This window comes from Pelecanus crispus, chromosome 9 (assembly GCF_030463565.1).
Source record: "Pelecanus crispus isolate bPelCri1 chromosome 9, bPelCri1.pri, whole genome shotgun sequence".
Classification (NCBI taxonomy): domain Eukaryota; kingdom Metazoa; phylum Chordata; class Aves; order Pelecaniformes; family Pelecanidae; genus Pelecanus; species Pelecanus crispus.
In genome coordinates, this window is record NC_134651.1 from 38457016 (window position 1) to 38471860 (window position 14845).

The 14845-nt window shown below is 43.6% G+C and overlaps 1 protein-coding gene across 2 annotated transcripts in view; it reads left to right on the forward strand.

Moving 5' to 3' along the window:
* The first annotated feature begins 251 nt into the window (after positions 1–251).
* The window catches only part of FUBP3 (far upstream element binding protein 3), a 40276-nt gene continuing 25682 nt past the window's right edge, over positions 252–14845 (forward strand). For both annotated transcript variants that reach the window (XM_075716327.1, XM_075716328.1), the window contains exons 1-4: positions 252–338; positions 7225–7330; positions 13655–13705; positions 14192–14225. In XM_075716327.1, coding sequence (XP_075572442.1) covers positions 252–338; positions 7225–7330; positions 13655–13705; positions 14192–14225 — 278 coding nt within the window. The remainder of the gene's footprint in view (positions 339–7224; positions 7331–13654; positions 13706–14191; positions 14226–14845) is intronic.

Consider the following 14845-nt stretch of genomic DNA (forward strand, 5'->3'; position numbering starts at 1 on the left):
GGGGGGGAGGGGGGAATGTCCCGGAGGGGGCGGGGCAAGTTTTCGCCCCGCCCAGATCCCCCCCCGCCTCCCTCGGCACGTGAGCGGCCGTGACGTGCGGCGCGAGCCCCCCCCAGCCCCGCCCCGCCGCGGCGCCCCCGCCCCCCCGGCCCACTTCCGGCGGAAGCGGGGGGCTCTTTCCCTTTCCGGGTGCGGGTCCCCGGGCGGAGCGGCGGGACGGCGCGGCGGCGGGCGGGCGCGGGGCGCGTGTCATGGCGGAGCTGGCGCAGGGGCAGAGCGCAGCGCCCGTGGGGATCAAGCCCGAGGGGTTCGTCGACGCTCTGCACCGGGTCCGGCAGGTAGGCGCGGGCCGGGGGCGGGAGGAGGCCGCGGGGCGCCCTAGGCCGCGGGGCCGAGGCGGGGCGCGGAGCCGCCGTGAGGGGCAGGGCCGCGGCCCCGCTGCCCCTCTCCCGGGAGGCCGGGGCCGGCGGCCCCTCTCAGCAGCCCCCGGGGCTGTCCCCCTGCGGCGGGCGGCGGCGCCGGGGAGAGGGGCGGGCCGGGCCGGGGGAGAGGCGGGGGGCGGCGGCGGGGCTCTCTGACAGTCCCTTCCAGCGCGAGTGGCGGCCGGGGCTTGTGACACGGCAAAAACGCGGCTCTGCGGGGAAGGAGGCGGTCTGCAGCCTGCGGGAGCTCTCGTCTGCGAAGCTGTCGGCTTGCACTTTGCAGCGGGTGGGTGTGAGCTAAGGTTAATTAGTTTTTTAAACGAGGCCTTCGTTGTGCGTTCGCCTAATGAGTAGAAACCTTGGCACAGGGGGAGCTTTGCATTCCCTCCTAGGAGGGAGGGAGAGGGGGGGAGTGAAGTGCTCCCCAAAAGAATCTCTGAGCTTACACAGTGCCAAAATGCAAACTTTCAGTGAAGGCACCCAGACCTGCACAAATCAACACCCTCGTCTTCAGTACAGGATATTCCAAATATTTGCACGCTTCTCAGTTTGTGGAAAGTGGCTCCAGAAACAAGAAGCTCCTGCTAACAGTGCAGATTTTGTGACTGTTCATCGCATCTCTCCTTCCACGGCTGTCACAGGTGTTTATTCTATCTCTGAACAGGTTGCACTTTACTCGTGCTTAGTAAATGCACCTTAACAAGGTGTCATACAGCTAAATACCAGGACCGCAGCCCAAGTGGCGCTTAAAGACCCTGACTTTATTTTTTCCAATGTTACAGGCCAGGTGGGAGAAATCTCCTTCTGTTGCCCAGACTCGCTTTTCTCATTTCACTGAGAAACTTCTGAAGAAGCTAAGCTGGACCCTAAGACCTTTCAAGCGATCGCTCTAATGGAATTTAAATGGCTTACCGTCGCTCACAGCTCACTTGTGAATCAGTGTGGCAGCAAGTCTGCATTTTGTGCGGTCTTCAGTGACCTGTACAGAGGCGCTTGCTGTTCTAGATGAACACCCTGCACCTTCCCAGAGGAGATCACGAGCTAGTCTGTTCTTCGGTTGTTGATTTTTTTTTTTCTCAGCATAAGTATTGCAGTAGGCGAGTTGTGTGTTAGCTGCCTCCCAGATGAGGCCATGCATCCCTTTTTTCAGTGGCTAACAAAGCACTGTGGCCTTGATGGTATGTGATGTCTGAAAGCTTTGCTGTTAGCCCAGAGTTATCTATGTGATGCAGTTAAATTGAGAGATGTTGCAGCTGTGTTTGTCTTGACCTGGTTGTCTGTTACCGAAGGCCTCTCATTGCAAAAACATCTTGTTCAATATCTGGTAATATTATCGCCTGCTAGCAGTTGAAAAATCTTTGAATAACCTGTTTATGTAGAAGAAAATAATTATTTGCTGGTAAGTTGCAGCTTGTTGAAATTATTTTGTGAGTGTGTTGAAAGTGCCACGGTATGTACCACTCATCTGATCAGTAACAGGTTAAATGTGAAAATGGGATGCCTCGGATACTATTAGGCTAAAACATGACACTGATTGAAAGTTGATCTGAATCGGTGTTGCGTGGTTGCTGTCATCCTGTTTGTAGGGTGAATCTGTGAGGCCCCCGAACCCACATGTGAAGGAGACGGAATATTAAATAATTCTGTAACCTAGCTGTGCTCACTTACTCTGATTTTGCTGTTCTTAAGTTTATTACGCTTGAAAGAATGTGTTGGTTTTCCCTGAGCCTACGACCTGAGTTAGTCTGAACTGGAAGATTTCAAAATCTTCCAAGCTGCCAACTTCAGGTCAGGCACTGCAGCGTAGCAACCTTCCTGCTATCTTTTCACACTGGAAGCAGGTGTGTTGAGAAACACGCACTCTGCACATGTTCATGGGAGTGCAGTGGCCTACATTTTTCTGCCATGAGTTATATGCTGCCTGTTGAATGTGATTTTTTTTCTATTAGTATTTGTGGGATGAAAAGAATTGTTGGCAAGTGCTAAAATATTTCCCCCCTGCAAAAGTACTTGATTTAATCTAGTTCCATAGAGGCTTTGTAAGGGAGTAGGTAGTCTTCTGCACAGTTCAGCAGGACTAAATTGTCACTGGTGACTGGTTATCAAATGTGAATGAAGATGGTCTTCATTGCTCAGTGGATGGATATTAAGCTCAAGCAATCTGTGATGGAACTTCCCGGCTGAGAATCAGGTGGGGTGTAAAGGCACTTCTCCAGAGGTGATGGCAGAGCTTTCACTGGGTGTGTTTAATGTTGTATTTGCCTGAACTGTACTGATCTGGTATGCAAATGTCAGCTTTTGTGCTGTTTGTGGCCAATGCCATAGCCTTTTCCGAGTATGACTTTTGCTTTAAAGGGGGTGAGGGAGCAGAGGAAAAAAATTCATAGTTCTTGCTTCGTGAGTTGGGATGGCATCCCTGGCTTGACATTTGAACTCTTTCAAAGACTAGTAATCAAGTTTAATAAATTCAGTTCTCCTGAAAGCCATAACAATGAAATCGGACTGTGGAATAAAATGCTTAGTTATTAATAACTAAATAATTCAGGACAGGGAAGACGTTCCTGATCAATCACAGTAACTGCATTCCTCAAAGTCACTGGGATGTGAGATGACATAAAAGTAATAAATCTGGCACACCTTTGACAGAAATGACTCGTGTGTTGCTTTGGATGTTTGTGCTGGACTTGTTTGTATTTTTTGTGGACCTAAATATTTGAGATATATCAAAAATTACTTTTTCAAGTGAATGCTAGGGCTTTGATATGGTCTGTCCTGCATCTTCTGCACCATGCTTCCAGTGCGTGGATTAGTTCATGGATCATAGGTGGTGACTGTCCATTTGTTCAGCTGCTCCTAGGCAGGGTGGCTTTTCTTCTGTGGCATTTTGAGGGGGGGATGTTTGCTCCCCTTTTGAGTAACGGGATCAGAAAATAAGCCTGTGCTTTGGACAAAAATGGATTTCTATCGGGCTGTCCTTGAGTCTTGTTCTTACTGACAAAACTGCGTCTTGCTTGGTTCTTACCCTCTCCCGTTCTCCTTGGCAGTCTCATTTTCAGTACAGCGCGTGTGTTTGCAGCACTTACCGGTTCCCTCTTCATACGTGTGCTTTTCTTCTTGTAACCTGCCATATGTACTGCCTGAATCTGAATTTCTGGGAACTTTATGAAGAGGAAAGGCTGTGGCTTGGTAAGTCTGTAGAAGGCCATCTTGGCTACCTTGAAAGTGGATGAATATCCTGAGACTTACTGAGTGTCAACAGGCTGTACGTTTAAAAGCCCTTTCTACTATCAGATTCTTAACTTCTAATTTCTGTGGGGATGGAGGGGTCCAAGACTTACTTTTCTTTATCCCCTTGCAGAGTACTTTTTCAGATCATCCTCAGATAGATTTAGGGCTTTGCAATTACTTGAGTATTTAGGAAAACCACCTGTGACATGAAACTTAAATGGTTGTGGATGGCTTTGCTGCTTCCTACTGAGCTCTGGAGGAATGTCTGTCATGCAAACTCAAGTATTCTACTCGACATATGGGAAGAGTAGCAGAAGTACTAGAATTGTCTGACGGGCCAGATGACAGCACCTTATTATTTTTTATCCTGCTAATACCTAGAATTGGCGATTTTATCGGTTGTTGTTCTTTTGCAGGACAGCATGGAGAGATTCTTCCCAGAAGCTAGGCCCTTTCTCTTGAAAGCTGAATTCTGCAGATATTGGTGTTTGAGTCCTGCTGTGCCTAGCAAAGAAGCTTCATATTTAAAAGTGGTTTGGTATTACACCATTTTTAAAGAGTGTCAAAGGTATAGGAGGACAGAAGTGCAAGGTATAGGAAAACATGTATTCCTCACACAACTTTGTGGGTTATTTTGTTTGCTTTTCTTGGCTTTACCAGTGCAATTTGTAGCTCAGGTTTGTACTGTGTCCTTTAAAGTGTTTGTTGGAGAGCTTTATTTTGGGGAAATTAGGTGCAGAAACAGTTCTGTGGTAGTGATGCTTTTTTCCAGTGTATTTCAGAGCTTAGTAAAATGGATGTGTTGGGTTTAGGGGAAAAAAAAAAGGGGGGGGGGGGGAATGAAGACTGACATACAGTGGGACAAAAGCAGTGGCTAGCAGTACATTACTCAAGGTCATTTAGTCAGATAAGGGCTAGGTCTGCTTACTTTTGCTGTGTTCTAACTTTTGTGCTTATCTCCCTGGTGAACCTATAGTAAAAACTAAGGTTCCCATTTTAAGTTGAACATAAGAAGTTAAAATTTATTTTAACCGCTACATCTACTTAAAAAGCTCAACTCTTAATTTTGCCGGGTATTTTTTCCTGCTGTAGTGAGGTGGTGTGTTGTCTGCCTGTAATCCGGTGGCAGCTGGGAGGCTTTAGAGATAAGGGTACAAATTTAAATAAAGCAGGGGAAAAAAAAAAGAGGAAAATATCCCAAAAGCTGATAATGTAAAAATTGCTTTGACTCTCTTATTTTTGCCCTTTACTTGGAGGGTTCTGTGCCAGGGTGCTAACTGTGTGCTAAGCATGAGTAGGGGTTTGCAAAGCTCTCCTGCTCTGGGAGCAGACAGCCATAGTGCCGGTGATCTGTTTGTGCACACCTTTGTGCTTCATGCTCGCTTCCTTTTGCAGGCCAGCTTCTGCTATCCACAGCCTATTTTTTTTTTCCTGTCCCTTGAGCGTGTGGTGTGTGATTTCAGCTCCAAACTATCAGCTAGCAGTTTCCACAACTTACAGATTTTTTTTTTCAAGTAAATAACTACTAACAGAAAGAGAGTTCATAAAGTGCGTGTTAAAATCAAATGTTCCAAAACATGCCAGGGTGTGTTATACCTGATGCTGTTCCTTTTGGCATACGTTTGTAAGTTCTTATGTGAAAGCTGTTAATAGATTGTTATAAAATATAATTCTAAATTTATTTTTCAGCATTGAAGTACTGAGGAAATATCTATGCTCTGTTTACCTTCATTAAAATCCTCTGCATCCCAATCGTAAGGGGAAAGCATGTGGGCAAAGGGCTGGGACCATGGATGCAGCACAGTTTTCAACTAAAAAGCAAGGCATCACCTGGCGCTCCCTAGTATGGAGTGGACAAGGGGTAGTCTGTGTTAATGCTTTCAGAATCGGATTTCTATGGGCTTATTAGTTTTTGGAGATGTTGCTATACAAGGTGCTTGCCATCAAAGCTTTGCTACATGATCACTGTGCTGGTCCTGCAGGAAGACTTTACTCTCTAGCTCCTGGCATTTCTGACACTGTAACAAAGTTGTTGACTTCCTAAAAGACGACAGAAGGGAATGGACTGTGAGAGGAAAATGGTCAAAACTTGGAGCCCTTTTCATGCCAGGCATTGAAGAGAATGTTTTCTATTCTCTTTCTAAAAGCAGTGCCCTCAATCTTTCAAGATTATTTCAAATAGCTTTTTTCCAGTACCCTGTGGTTCTGAATCTTGGGCAGTTGTTTATTCCACTGCAGCAGCCGATAGTGTCAACAACCAGAGTTACTGTAGATGTCTTTTCTTTGCAATAAAACTCAAATTTTAGAAACACCTTTAGTTATATTTGTCATTTGCCCTTGTCTTCATTTAAAACATATCTGTGTAAAATGCTCTTTCATATGTTCCTGTTGCTTATTGTCTGGTGAAATCTCAGTTATAATAGAGTAAGATCAGACTCCTAGTAAAGATCCTATTCAATGATTTTCTTTTTGCTGGAAAAGGAAGCAAACGCTGTAGAATACACCATGCTTTATATTTGTTCTGTAACTACTTTGTTCTGCACTTGCTTATTATAGCAAAGTACTTTGTATAGGCAAGGGGTGCTATGAGACTGCAGTTTGCCTGTCCCTGAAGGGTGTATTAACTGGGGTGCAGCACAGACATAATGCACCCATATGTTTCTAGAGTGGGCTTGCATCAGTTAGCTTGGAGGGCAGGGGAAAGAGCTCGCTTCTGTCAGCATCTGTATGTATAGATGTCTCCCAAATATCATTAGAGACGAGCTTAACTTTTCGCTTTTATTAAGTGGTGGTTAGGTCTCTCACCTAGTTTATTTGCTTACCTTAGTCCCCTTACTGTGATACCTGACGGTCTCCTCTTTCCTGTAAATATCCTCCCTGCATCCTGGCTTGGCAGGGAATAGCCCCTCTGTGAGGGATGGAAGCAGAGGCACAGGCAGCATTAGTCGTGTTCACGCTGTATTGACTGCAGCAGGAAATGGAAACTAATTCTGGGCTAATAGTTTGCCCACTGGCTTATTCTTCATACAGTAAACACAGGGTGATCCAGTCTCTTTGACAAGGAGTTCCCAAACCTGTCCTTGTGTTGTGTATTTTCACATTCTTCTCCCTCTGCTCCCCCCGCTGATGTGCAAGTATGCATTTCTATGTATCTGGGTACGCACGGAAGCAGGAGGAAGCATGTGTCCTCCTACACGGCTGTGCTGGTAGCAGCAGCTTCTCCAGGACAAAGTGAGCTTGTTTAACTTTCCTCTTTGCAAGATTTAGCTTGTCAGCTGTCCATTGAGTGAACCAACCTGAATATGATGTTCCAGGGAGTAAATACCTACTTATGATCGGGAAGAGGAACTGGGTGAATGTGATCTTAAATAAATAAATATCAATAGCAAGCAGAAATTTGTTTACTTTACAAATGAAACACTGTTGTCTTGGAACTGTTACAAAGCCACCTATATAGAAAATAGCTGAGAGAAGATTGGGCTGGGGTAAATGCCTTATCGGAAGAAAGTGTGTTTAGCTGTGGTGGCTGAAACTTCAGGTATGCTAATCATGCTTTTATCCCCTGTTTTTATAGATTGCTGCTAAAATTGGAGATATTCCTCACTTGAATAATTCCACAACACTTGTGGACCCGTCAGTCTATGGTTATGGAGTGCAGAAACGGCCCCTGGATGACGGAGGTAAGCGGGCTATGATTAGTCAGTCTTGTGGATGCGGCTCCTGAAATTCATCTGTGGAGGCAGTTGTCTGCTTTAAGGACAGAAATCAATGCATTGTCCTGGGTATAGAAATTTTATAGAAGATTCCCTGTGCTGTTCAGTCTTATCTAGACAGCGCAGCGCTCCTAGGCATTAGTGTTATTAATGTGAAACAATTCTTTCTTAGTTCATGAACTTTGGGAATTAGCAAATGAACTCTGTAATTTAAATCTTGTTCTGTGGTAGTTGGGGGGTGGAGGGGAGAGGAGGATGTGCTTATTGGAACTGTGCTGGAGCCCGTGTATAGAGTACCAGATGTACATAGTAAAGCTGTTCTTCCCTGATGACCCTTATTTTCTGAGAGCAGGCAGAGTGTAGGGACAGTATTATATGTGCTCCTTTCCATGTGTAGCAGTGGTCACAGCACAGTAGTTGAGTCGCTGTCAAGAGCTCTGATTGCTTTGTACATGAATTTTAAGGGGAAAGGGTGTTGGTGTAAGTTGATGCAAATTGGAAGGAAACTTCCCATATTAGGCTTAGCTTTTTTCATAATGGTACTTTGAGGATTCTTAAATCTCTAAAGCATTTAACATCAGCCACAGCCAAAGAATAATTCACTGGGTGGACCATATCTGGTAACTGTAAGGACTTAATACTGTATGAAGTGTTACAATTTTAAAATAAGTTCCTAGCTTCTTATCTTTGGCGGGAACAACAAAAATGTTAGAACAGGTGTTTTCTTTTTTTACAAATCTAATGATGTGCACTGTTACAAGAAGTGTTTAAATTATATTATCTGTTGGTGTATGGATGCAAAGAGCTCACCTTTTCCTGTGGTTGGCTATAGGAAAAAAAAAAAGTGGCTATGTCTTCGTTTTCCTATTTCCTCTAGTATTTTTACTGACACAAGTAGCCCTGCAGGGTGATTCTCTCCCTCACAGATATGTTCAGGAGTATTGAAGAGAAAAGCAAAGCTGCTGCCTAGCACTTCATTTTGAAAATAATTTTTTCTGTCCGATACAAAGCTGCGTGAGGCAAAGACTGAAAATACTGCATGTCTGCTTCTCATTCTGAAAAAAACGTGCTGGAGCACGGGGAGAAGTTTCTTTCATGTGGGTCCTCTGGCTTGCTAACACTACTGTTTTCTGAATGCATGCCACAACCCACTTTGTTCTCTGGTGTTGGCTGTGTTTGAGCAAGAGGTTGCTGCTCCTTTGGTTTGGTGTTTTAGGAAAGACTGGGGTTTTTCTGGGTCTGTGCCTTATATCTCAGGCTGGAGCATTGCTATGAGAAGCCAGAGGCCTGGTATTAGTGGTATGTGTTGGTTTCTGTATGGGAAGGTGCTCGGCTGTCAAGCAGGCTGTTCAGCATTGAAGAATGCTGAAAAACTTTGAGCTGTGTCTGAATGGCTTAGATAAGCGGCTATATGTGTAAAAGAATAAAAGTAGCCTTCTAGGAATTAGTCATTTGTAACATTAGTCCTGCCTGTTTCTTTCATTGATTCATCAGACTGAACTGAGGAATCTGACCTCTTGACAAAACAGGTTTTCATGAACTTTTAACATGTGAAATGGTCGTAGCGCTTAGTGACAGCACAAGTTAGACTTTGTACTTAAACTTTTACTGGTGAGCCCTATTACTTGCTGAGCCTTGTTTGTGTTGACACAAACCATGTCAGTACAGTTGGAGTCTGGGCTATAAATGTACATTACTGCTGGTTTATTGTGCTGTGATAGATAACTCCACGGAGCAGGTACTATTCCTGGGAGAGCCTTCCAGGGTGGCCATACTCTTGAGTGTTGTATTGGCAGTTATTCTGCTGATGTAAAGACTACAGGTGTTTGCTTACCGTGGGTGCTTATTCAGCACTGGGCCTTCTTTGTAACTGTTTTCTAAAGTAGCTCCAAGTGCTGTATTGCCCTTGGGTTCTTCGTATACATCTGTAGACATTACAGCTTTGTTCAACTCCCTTCCCCAAAATGTGATCTGTAAGATCTTAGAGGAGAAATGATGGAAGTGATATTTTAAAGGGCTGGAATTTCACAAAGAAAACAGAATTGTCAGGGTAGGAGCAAGGGTTGTATCGCTTCTTTCAGTTTTGGTCATCGTGGGTTTTATTTCTAATGGCATTAGTAAATCCTGTACTGAAATACAATTGTGCGACGAGTTCCCCACCTAACCACATAATCCTCCTGCGCTGCTCTTTAATGCATACCCAGAACTGCAGCCTGGCAAAGGAACTCCTGAAGCAGCGAGTGCTTCTTGCTCTGTATTTGTTTGTGGTATGATCCATACCTCAGTCTTGGGCTACCTGCTCTCGCTGCCATGGCATTAGAAGTCTATAATGCAGCTTTGGCTTTAGGCGTCTGGAAGATGGCAGGTGCTTTTAGTAGGATGCTTAAATTAGGAAAGCACTCCTATTTGGATGATCTTTTAGTCCTCTGTTAGCTGTGAACAAGGGATGTTGGGATTGCATGCCCACACTTTTCTCCATTTTCTGCTTGTCTGCGAACCACAGTTTGGAGACATTGTTGTCAAGAAGCAATTATTTATATTGTTACACATGCTCTAGAAATTTTATAGTGCGGGGGTTTGGATGCATTCTGCTGCTCTGGATAGCTTGGAAACAAATCTGGTGGTAAATCTTTTGATTGTTTACTTCTGTATACTGCGTGTTCACAGCTGGGTGCAGTTGTCGCTGCTGCCTTATCCCCATGTAGCTGTTAGAAAATTACTTCTGTTCCTAATACTCCTCAAAAAAAATTGGGTTCAGGGGAAGTATTTAAGGTGACAAGAAAACTGTCTGTCTTTCAGGAATATCTAATTCTGCCTGTCCATTTTTGTAAATGGCTGCTGGCGTGGCTGATTGATGTCAGCTTAGGAAGTGGTCTTAAGACAGGGTGACAGTGTGCTGGTCAAAACAAATTCAGCTGCTTTCAGAGCCTTTCCAGGAAAAATAGATTTGTCATAGTATTGGAAACGAGAACGTGTGAGTGCCTTTTGCACTTCCCTTAACATAACCTTCATCTGAAACGAAGAGCTGCTAGGATTGGCCCTGGTGACCTGGCCTATTGGTATTAGATGGAGCTTGAGACTGATTATTTCTCTTTTCCCTGGCTTCTTTATTTCCCCTTTCTGGAAACAACTTTAAAGTAATCCTGTAAATAGCTATAGTGCAGGGAGGAGATCAGGTTTATTTATACTGCTCACAGTAAGTCGTAGTCAGCATTTATATGGCCACTTGCAGCAGTTGATGTCTCTCAGCGAAGGTGAGCACTAGAGATCAGGTTTGCTCTGAGCTGCAGAGAGACCTGGTGGCATCTTGCTCGTGGCTCGCTGCTGAGGATAGGTCCCAGCCCTCCTGTTAATGGTCAACGGCTGATCCTGGCCTCCATTCTAATTAATGGGTCCCTCTAATTACCAGCACAATTTAATAAGTTTATTTAATGCTAAATAATCCTTAAAAAAACCAGACTCCTTGTTCAAAGGAAGCAGGGGTCTAGTCTGCTGGAAAGAGACTGATCGCCAGAACATTAGCCTCCCTTAGCCCTGTTTTGGACTGCTTTGAAGAAGTTTCCAGCGATATATGTAGGGTTAAGCAGCGGTGTTGCAGCTGAAGGCTGGGGCATCCTTTGAGTCTGGGGAAACAAAGATGAGAGACCTCGGAGAAGCCTCACACCCCCCTCTCTCCATCCCCTGCCTTCCCCAAGCTTCTGTGGTGCATCCAAATATGAAGAGGGCCTGTTTTGGTGTAATAAAACTTCATTGTAGTAGAGCCGAGGGGCTGAAATGCACCATGATCCTGTTGTACAGAATACTTTATTCCTTTGCACCAACATGTTTTCAATGGAAAAGGCAATGGGCAGAAGGAAATCTTAACCCTGTCTTACTGATGATGAAAGTTAGTAGTGATGCTCCTTGACAGATCTGTAGCAGCAGTAGGACCAGGGCAAAGTCCCAATCTCTTGGCAAAAGGTTTAGTGCAATACACAAAATCCCAGTGTTCTTCAAATTTCAACTTTACAGATCACCATTTTTTAAAATAAGGCAGTTTAAGGGAGAGGGGGGGAAGCCTATAAAGATTTGCAGTGAAGGCATTATTAGGTTTTGACCATATAATTAAAGAAAAACCTAGCAGTATTTAATGATGAAGAATTAGGGTAACTAATGTCTTCCTTGTAGCTTTCTAAAATTGATGATGACCCCATTTTGTTCAAAATTATGAAATGCAACCCTATTCTACTGCTCTCCAGGAGATGCGTTGCTCTGATTTTATTCTAGCCATGAAGATATTCTTGACGAGATTGTATATTCCCATCATGCACATTAATTTAGTGGGAGGCACTGCTCTGTTTTATGGGGTGGAAAAAAAAAATCCACATTTGTTTTGAGTGTCTGTTAGGTAGAATTCAGTTAAGGTGAAGCCTAAAGCAGAGTGAAGAGTTATCAACCAGCAGGTGCCATTAATAGGAAATTGTGCTGATTTTATTCAGTATTTTTCCTTATTTGCAGTAAAATGACTGCAGTTACAGTTAAATTGTACTCAATAGATGTAAAAGGGGGAAATACGTACGCGGTTTGTCAGAGTTCAGCCCCCTTCCTGGTGTGAAGAGGGAGATGGTGGAACAGAATATCAGCTTTCAGTACTGCAGCGAGCACAGTCTGCCCCAGCCCTGCCTCTCTATTAGTCCCTGTCTTTCAGAGCAAAATGGGCATGTTGGAGAAGGAATGGACCTTTAGGTTGTTGGAATAGGGAGCCATGTCATTTCTTTTTTTCCCCCCAAAACAGAGAGAAATCATAACTGACTTCAAGTAAATCACTCCCAGTTCTCTCCATCTGCCTTCTATCTCGGCTCACGGAGAGGTTATTTGTGAAATGTGGAAGGAATGACCTCGCACATGAGTTATGGTGGTTTAATTTTTTTAACTAATTTGTACAACAAATATATAGTAAGGCTGATATCTGCCTGGAGTGATGAATGGCTTACTATGTTTGCATAGAATGGGTTGGAGACATTAAGTACATCTAAAGCATTATTTCCCTGACTGATTTAACTTCTTGTGCTCATACAGTTTTCCCCTAAGAAGTTGTCTTTTTCAAGTGTAGGATTGTGTTACAAAATGAAGGCTCTTCCGTTCCTTGCGTGAACTTCAGGAGTTGATTATAGGATGTGTATCTGTCTCATAATTTGTGGGCAGCGGCTGCAGTGGAACAGACTGCTAAGAGAGCTGTTATGGTGAATTGAAATGCGAAGTGGATATTTAAATACAGCCTGGTAGTGTTAAGAGCACTCTTTCTGGCATCTTGGGATAATGAGTGGCCTGGTCTGTGGCAAGGGCAATCCCATACTACAGGAATAGCTACCAGACCTATTGTGCCTAGTAGGAATGTTCGGAGCACAGTTTGGGGCAAGATGGCAAGATCCTGAATTTGTTTGGTCATATTTGCTCAGCTCTGCGGTAGTAGCTTATCAGCTAGAGCAAATATTCCCCATTACATCACCCACCTTTTTCAACTGCACTATTGATAGTTATCAAATTAGAGCTTTTTATATTCAGAGTGAGAATATGCAAAGACAAATCTAACTGAGTCAATAACGCAGCAGTTGTCTTATCACTGAGCTGGGGAGAGTAATAAAATATATATGCTGTCGATATTTTGGTCGTGAACTATTATGACGGTATTGACATGCAGCAGAAATACAGTATTGACGCTCTTTGTCTATTTTATTTGAGTAAAGTGTTGGGCTGCAAACTTTATGCATTTTTCTACCGGATTTAGAGAGTGTGGGATGCATCCGCTTGCTAACCCTGCCAGCTGATTGCCAATTTATTTCAGGTCAAAGAATGTGCAGGTTGCTGCAAGGTAGTTTGAAACAGCATCTTTATTATCACAGCTCACATGTTGGCCGGTTTCATTTGTTTCGCTACTTGTGCCCTCCAGGCATGCAATATAATCTTTCAACTGGTTGTTAGGACCAAATGGTCTGGTTTTTAGCTGGTTTGCTGCAGGCAAAGTCCAGTAGGAAGCCCAGCAGGGCATGTGTTCCCACTTTGCATGAGTTGGTCTAATATTTTCCCCATTAACATTTGGAAGATCTAATCTATGGGGGTAGGGGGGGAAGAAATCTGTTTGAGGGCTGTCAGCTGGGCAGATAACTGCTAATCATAAATGGACCACCAGCTAACATCACAGATATGCCTGGAATGTGTGTATTCAGTAAAATGTGGTGTTTTTTTAAAAAAAAAATAAAAATTACTGTTTGGGTGCCACAAGGTTACTTAACAGACCTATTCCTTTAACAGGTCTCCGTGTAAGTGGGCTCCATGGAGCACAGATAAGAGATGCAGAGAGAAGTATGTGCAAGTGGTCTTTGATGCTTTTTGACTAGACTAAATCTCTGAGTCTGCTCAGCTTTTTTTGTTTGTTTGTTTTTTAATACATACCAGTCTCCTTGAAATTTCTCTTCTTCCCCTTCCCTCCCCCCTTTTTTTCCTTTTTTTTTTACTACTTTGGGCTTCATTTGGGAAGGGGGGAGGTTAGTTGCAGGGATTTGGATTTCAGCAGGCAGGATTTTCTCCCATGACTCTCAGCATGGGGAGACACAGATCAATTCCTTATCCTGTGTTCAGCTGGACACTGGGTTATGGTGTGTGTTGATCAAGAAATCCCCTCCTGTTTTGTACCACATAACACATTCATTGCAGCCACTGAACCTAAATTACTGTTTTGCTTTTCTTTCTTTTTTGATGAAATGGTAAGAACTCTTTTTCTATAGGGATGAAGTTAGTTTATCCGTGCTAATGCTTTGATTTTTTTCCTTTTTTCTCTCTCTGCCACAGTAGGTAACCAGTTAGGGGCCCTGGTACATCAAAGGTAAGCAGTGGGTTATGTTTTATTATTTATTGATCAATTCTAATTGTTTATTGATCCACCATCTGTAGTAGTGTTAGGAAGTCAGAGGTTGAGAATGTGGAGAAACTGTCAGCTTAGGTTTTCTCCAGGCTGGAGTTTCTGCTAACCCTTTAAGGCTGTTTGTTGTGATGAAGAAAGAAGAGCTGATGTGAAACTTGGATTTGGTTCCTGAAAATCTGCAGGACTGAGCAGAATAAATTCTCTCTCCTCTCCCTTCCCCTGCCCTGGGTGGGGGGAAGAAAGAAAAAGTAAAAAAAAAAAAAAAAAAAAGCGCTCTGGCATTTTGACAGAAGTTGGAAGTATTAAATGAGCAGGTAGATTTTTAAAATTATTATTATTTTATTTTTTATTTTAGTTTTGTTGGTGTAATATGACCTGGGATGACTCCTTTGTCAAAGATGGGTTTGGGGGACTGAAGCAAGTACGACATGTTGTGCAGCATTTCTTAGGATCTAATACAAAAGTAAAATTCTCAGTTTTTCTTGAATCCTGCTCTTAAGAAGTTGACTGTCTTGTTTTGAGTAGGAAGGGGAGAGCATTTCTAAAGCTGGATTCACCTTCGAGCTAATAATAGTGCATTT